At 31.0% G+C, this 7,160-nt stretch overlaps 1 protein-coding gene across 1 annotated transcript; it reads left to right on the forward strand.

Moving 5' to 3' along the window:
• The first annotated feature begins 3,783 nt into the window (after nucleotides 1–3,783).
• LOC129916012 (stAR-related lipid transfer protein 7, mitochondrial) lies at nucleotides 3,784–5,590 on the forward strand. The gene has a single exon (XM_055995766.1). It carries the CDS (start codon nucleotides 4,087–4,089, stop codon nucleotides 5,203–5,205), a length of 1,119 nt encoding a protein of 372 aa, XP_055851741.1. The 5' UTR covers nucleotides 3,784–4,086; the 3' UTR covers nucleotides 5,206–5,590.
• Nucleotides 5,591–7,160: the final 1,570 nt, after the last annotated feature.

Raw genomic sequence — 7,160 nt, forward strand, 5'->3', positions numbered from 1 at the left:
CTGTAAATAAACACGCTAGTTGATGACAGCCATCAAATGAAAATAAAATGGAGGCATGCACTCATCGAAAAACTTAAAGAAACTAGAGCCCTCTATAAAAGCTTCACGAAACTAACAGCACAAGCACTCCATATATTATATCATCTAAGCACACAACTTCTTTTCTTCCACAAAAAAGAAAAGGTTTTTGAATGCCCTCTGAAGTATTAAAAAGTACTTGGTAGAAAATATCCGAAAAAAGCACGGTTACTATAGTCGTATAGAAAACGAATTGAGATTTTGGCGATTTGTTATTAATTTGTTGAACATGTTTAAACCGTTCTTCAACAAGTTTATCTCTTGAAATAGCTGAAATCCCAACTAGCACAACAGCTTCTATAAATTGAAATCTCGCAGGTTCTACTTTGTATACAGCTTGTATTGAGCTTGCTTCAGAATTTAACTGCTTATAGAAGTTCGGACTTGTTTAACAACTTATAATAAGTTGTCTAAATACTATTAAAGAAACTTAAACGAAGAAAGCTTGTTTTTCTTATAAGCCTGTTTAATGAATTTATAAAAGCTTTACAGAAGTTACAAAGTTTTGTATTTGATTTTTGGTTTTGATATTAAATAATCTAGCTCGGACACTTTTTGGTTTTGACATTGAATAATTTAGCTGGGACATTTTTTTGCTATTTGAACTGATTAAGTTTTTGATTTCATTAATGAATGTACTAGGATGGCCGAGTGGGTAGAGTGGTGGACTACCACCAAGCAGATACGAAGTTCGATTCCTGGGTGTGGTAAAAAAATTATATACTTTTAAAATTATTATACTAAAAACTAATTGAATGTTATATATAATAACATATCAAAAGATAAAATTCATGATTTAAAACCAGTTAAAAAAAGAATTCTTTTTTGTTTTTGTAGTTTTTTTTTTTAAATTTCGATAAGACATGTATTAAAGAACTATACAAGCTCTTCCGAAGCTATCTGTCAAATCTCAAAACTTCGGTAGAGCTTCGGTAAAGCTTCGTTTAAGATCCTTATAGAGTGTCAAACTTGTATAACGTTCTCCTTTTTCCATGCCCAACAACCTTACTAAAGTTTAAAAGAAGCTGAAATGTAGCTTTTGTAATACCTTAACCGAAGCTGAAATGTTAGTTGGGATAGCAGTCTATACAGGGTGATTCAGGAGTAATGTGCCAAAAAGCTAGAGCATGTAGTTTGGATCGAGACAAGAAAAAAGTCGTATGGGAGGGTGGGGGGTCTATTCCCCCTTGTTTAGCGGGGAGGGGCAATTTTAGAAAAAATTGACTTAATTTAAAAAAAAAATTATTAGAAATCAACGGTTATACCTACAACAACGTGCAATAGTTTTTTGTAAAGCCAAAACCTAGTCTTTTACAAAAATTTACAAAAATTGATTTTCAAAATCAAAATTAAAAAAAAAAATTGGAAAAAAAATTTCAAACTAATTTTTTTCAAAATTTTGTACTAATTTAGTTTTTAAAATTCAATGCTCCTATTTATTTTTAAACAAACACAGAAAACCGGATTCAAAAATATCTTGTCATTTTCGAGAAATTAACAAAAAACCAAAACTAGGTACTTCTTTTATAAAAAACCTTTTTATTTTCTGGGCTGGGCTTGTTGATAAATTAATTTTTAAAACATTTACCATTCTTCTATTATTTTTTTAAACTTTCAGACTAAAATGAGGATACAACAAAGTGACGCAGTTAGAATTAACCCTGAATTGATCAACTTTTCTCATTGATAACAAATGGAAAAACTTACCTGAGATTTTTTTTGTTACTATGCCTTGGATGCCCGCCACCAATGGATTCTAGATATGTAAGCCCTACTAACAATTTCACTTCTATAATGCTTTACAGAAGCAACAATATTGCATCTGTAAAGCTTTATAGAACCAAAATTGTTTGTCGGGAGGGCGTTAGGCCCAGTTGTACAAACGTGGTTCAGCCTCGGATCAGGAATTTAACTCGCCGATTTCGGCTGATTAGCAGTGGATCAACTTTGGTTCAAGGATGGATTTAGCTATTTTAACCTATATGGACCTAGAACCATTGCTAAAAATCAATTTCACCACCGAATTCAGAAGATAAAAGTTGCTGAACCACGGATTAAATATTTGTACAACTGGCCCTTAAGGCAATAAAATTGTTTTATATTAATAAAAATAGTTAAATAATATTTGCCCAGCAGTTCATAATAAAAAAAGGACTTTTTAAATCATATTCTTTGATGTTTAAAAGTTTCAAGAGAATCATTTTTTCCTAGACACCATTTGAATTCTTTTCCTTCGTATTTGGCTTTTCTTGCCATTGATTTATCTTTGGTGTGTACATTATTATTAAATTGTTAATTTTTTCATCAAAAAATTGCGGTTTTATTGACTTAAGGCCCTTTCAGCTAGAATCCATTGTCGGAGGGCATCCCAGGCACTAAATTCTTGAATCAAGTATGAACCACGTTTCTACAACTAACTCGACCTTAAAAAATTAAACCAAAAAAACAGTTAAAAATAAGAATTTATGCTCATTTACATTGGCATTTCATTTTTGCTGCTCCAACTTTTTTTTTTTACAAAGAGTTAAAAATTTTGTTTAGACCAAAATCTTATAGCCTTTTCACACCAATCCAAAAACGCGGTTTTTGCGAAAAACCCCAAAAACCTATATCAAAAACACAAGTTTTTCCATACATTTTTCATAAACCACAAGTTTTCGTAAAACACAAGTTTTTGATTAAACTCGTCAAAAACCTGAAAATGAAAACATTCAACTCCAAACGAAATAACCAAACAAACCTTTTGAGAAATTCAGCAACAATTCAGCACACAAAAAAAAAGAACTGACAGCAGACAAAAAAAAAGAACTGACAGGCAAAGATAACTAGTTGTTTTACAAATGCGGTTTGTTAATTTTTTTTGATAATATAAATCAAATTCGTTTTTTTATTTCTTTCATTAATTACAGAAAATGGCATAGCACAAAAAAAAAAACAAAAAAAAAAAAAAAATGATGTGGGGGACCAAAGATGAGGAGTTCCTGTTGAAACTTTGTCTAAAGAATTTGAGAGGCGGCCAATTTATTATTCTCTCTATATTATACTATGTTTCCACCTACGCTAAATCCGAGATTTAGCTAAGTAGATTTAGATTAAATCTCGAGATTTATTTTAAATCTACTTCTCTAAATCTTAGATTTGGGTTCAGCTACCCTAAATCTAAGATTGTCGCCTACTTTCAATCCGAGATTCAGAATAAAACTCGAGATTTGTGCTAAATCTACTTAGCTAAATCTCGGATTTAGGATAGGTGGAAACGTAGTATTAAAATGAAACTACATAATTTAACGACCAAATAAATAAAATTGTATTTAAATTGTCAGAGTTTATTTTATTTGATCAATTTTGTGAGCTCAAGCTGTTACTCAAGTTGTTACAACAAAAATAAATAAATCCCACTGAAAACTTGACATTTGGATGTCAAAACATTATAAACGTCAAACAAAAACCTGTAAACTTGTGGTGTGAACGCTTTTCAGGTTTTTGAAAACTTTTTGCCATAAACCGCGTTTTTGGGTTTGGTGTGAAAAGGCTATTAGCTTTTTGCAATTTTTAAATTTTCTAACAATCAATAGAATGCTTTCCTCAATCACACCCCTGGCAAAAAAAAAAAATCAAATCCACCACACTTTTCTTATCAGTAAAACTGTCATTTTACAAACTCACCAAAATGCACTACACATGTATTTCATTTGGTTGGGGGTGATGGGGGCCACATCCAAAAATTCTGACATTTCAACTGTCATTCTTTAAGCCTGTGCTCCCCAAAAATAAAATAAAAAAAAAAAATCACACCGCGATAACCCCAACACATTACTTTGGGGAGGTGTACTACACACACTTCCATCAACATCTCAAACGACATTTCGAACAAGAAGCAAAAAAACGAACAAGAAAAGAAAAAATTCTACTTTACATCAACCTCAATCAAATTGAATTAAGAAAAATTAAAGCAATCCGAAGCAATCTGGACCGCAAGCAAGTGCTTTAAACCGTGTTACGCAAGAAATGCTCAATCGCCTCCTCAACAACTTAAAACATCGCTCCAATGTTACTCTCCGTCAATGGTCTTATCAATGTGAATACATTTTTGCTCAACGTTCGCGACGTGCTCAACAATTGTTGACATTCTATCATCGCGTTTGGGGCGATACCGGTTTTAAAGAGCTCCTACGCTCCTATCGCACTCAATTCCAACCACCCATCAAAGGTTTGATGCTAAGTGCTGTAGGAGCTCTAGCTTTTGATTGGAACAACGAACGAATCCAATTGAGCAAGTTCGAAGTATGTCGACCGGACATGGATTTCATTGACCGTGTTGAACGGGCTTTGGTCTGTGAAGTATGCCAACAATGGTCGAGAGAAGTCTGTTATTGTGCGTCAAATACAGACGAACGAATATGGGAACCCTATGTGACTAGAGACAATTACACGATTTGGAAACGTGAAGAGAAACCTTCTCTGTATGCTTATAAGATTTACGTTCACCATGACGATGTGTCTGCCGATGACTTCCTCAATGTCCAAACTGACATTGAATATCGTAAAAAATGGGATGCCACAGCTGTCAAGTTGGAAGTCATCGAGAGCGACACGATGCCAAATTCGAATAGCGATTTACTTTACTGGGAAATGCAATGGCCAAGGTTTTTTGCAAACAGAGATTACGTTTACTGCCGTCGGATATTGACTGATAAGGAAAATAATGCTATTTTGATATACAATCAAAGTGCAAGGCATCCAAAGTACCCTGAAGATCCTTATAAGGTTCGAGTTCATGAATACTGGAGTTATATGGTTATAAAACCATATAAGAACTTTCATGAACCAGGGATTCATTATGTCTTGACTTATTTCGATGATCCGGGTTTGGCGATTCCGGCGCGAGTTAAATCATGGGTAACTCAAAGTCAAATGCCAGATTTCCTTAAAAGACTGTACGAAGCAACGAAAGAATATGCTCGTTATCGATCGCAGTCGAAAACGCAACATATTTCCAGTCAATTTAAGATTTCCACATCGGAATATCGAGCGAATGAGGATCGGGGTAGTCGATTAGATAGTTGCGGCAATGTTGGAGGAAGCTCTAGAGTATCAAAAATGGAACATATTCAGATTGGAAAGTAGATCTGATTTTTCTTTATTTTTGGGTTTTTATCATTTTTTTTTTTAAATTAATTTTATCTTTTATCATAAATTCCTGATAAGAAACAGACATTGTTATAAATTTCCCTTTACTATTTAACTTTTCTCTTTCTCTATTTAGTCCTCTTTTTTTCGAGGATGTTCCTTGGATTTTTTTTTCTATATTTCTAATTGGCGGTTGTTAACCCATTTGCATGGCATTGCAAAAAAAAAAAAGTGTATATTTTTTTATTAAAAATGAATTAGAAGCATTTATTGTTATTTTTTTTGCGAAGGAAAAAATCTTTTTGATTTTTTTGTTTTTTAGATTTAAATCATGTTTTTTAAATGAATTGGAAAAAAACTACATATGTTAAAATCAAAGAGAAGAGAATTAAAAAAAAATACAACTAAAATATAATACCTAATCCTGTTTTTCTTTGTTGTTGGAGTTTTTTTTTTTTGGTTTTGGTGTGGATACAGAGGTTTGTTTTTCATATATTCTTATTTTTAAGTTTGGATGCAGCGCATTTTTACATAAATCTATCTCAAAAAGAACATTCTATTTAATTGGTTTCATTCGTCATTTTTGTTTTGTAAATATAGCACACACACATTTTTTTTTTTGTGCATCATTATTTGGCTTTATACTAAATTTAGTAACTATAGTAGTTGTGTTTATGCAAAAAACATGAGAGCTAATACAAAAAAAAAAAAAACAATTTGCTTTGAAAAGTGGCGAATAAAAATGTGTTGTGCTGGTATCTACAACTGCAGAGAGATGTTAATCAACAAGGTTTGTATTTGAATACTAAATGAATTGACGAGATAGGTGGTGGGGTGTGCTTTTGCATTAAATTGGATCGCAAATGAGGAACAGGAGTGGCATATTATATGTAAGAGCACTGCCAGATAAAGTATTTTAAGTGATCAGAATAAAAGCAACATGGTTATAGATCACTTGTAAATTTATAGGGTGATTTGGATAAGATGCGTTCAAAGGCAACATAGCAATGTTCTCATTTTATCAAATTAAGTTGCTTCATTTAATAGTTTTTGATTAACGATAAAATTTCGTTCGTTATTTTTTTTTAATTATTTAAATTTACCTTATTACGATTTTCGTTCGTTTTGGAAATTTACAACGAGTACATAAAAAATCCGTTCGTAATGAAAAACTGTAATGAGTTTTTTGAAATTCGTAGCAAATTTGCAGTTCAAACGAAATTCTTGATTGAGGCCGAATGAAAATAAAATACACGTACTACTCTTTGAATTGTTGTTAAAAAGTTGCTGAAATACTTAAGATTTAATAATACAAACTGAAAAAAAAAAAATTAAAAAATATTAAGAAAAAACAACATCTTATATTGAAATTGAGCTTAAAAACAAATATGCAATTTAGTGTATTTTAAGATAAATTTTAAGAAAAAAAAAATTTCAGAATCTTTAGAGCACATTTTTTTAAAACTAATTTTGTATAAATAATTTTTTGAAAAAAAAAAAACATATAAATAATAATAATAAATAATAATAATATAAATAATAATAATGTAAATATAGTTGTTATGCCATTCTGTAGCAATTTTTAATCAACAACTAAAATAAAATTTAAAAATAAAACCGATGTCCGGTTTTTGAAAATTCGATTTTTCAAAAAAAAAAAAATTATCTACATATTTATAATTTTTTTTTTTTAATTATTAAAATAAATGATTTTTTTAAAATATAAAATCGTTGAAATTGAATTAGTGTAGGTACCATCAAAGAGCAGTTTAAATTCATTTTGATTTAACGAAATTGGATTTATGTTTTGATATATCTTAGCATATTGATAATTATGAACAAGGTCCTTATAACATTTATTACACTGGTTTACAAGGGTTCTGTTGCCGAAACAAAAATACACTTTTCTGGAGGTTTTCGGTGTGCTGAACTCGAATACGAAGTCAGAAAAA

Source organism: Episyrphus balteatus, chromosome 3 (assembly GCF_945859705.1).
Source record: "Episyrphus balteatus chromosome 3, idEpiBalt1.1, whole genome shotgun sequence".
NCBI classification, from domain to species: Eukaryota; Metazoa; Arthropoda; class Insecta; order Diptera; family Syrphidae; genus Episyrphus; species Episyrphus balteatus.

What these genes read in the sequence shown, in the direction of transcription:
- LOC129916012 (XM_055995766.1), top strand. Translation starts at nt 4,087, where the DNA reads ATGCTCAATCGCCTCCTCAACAACTTAAAACATCGCTCCAATGTTACT.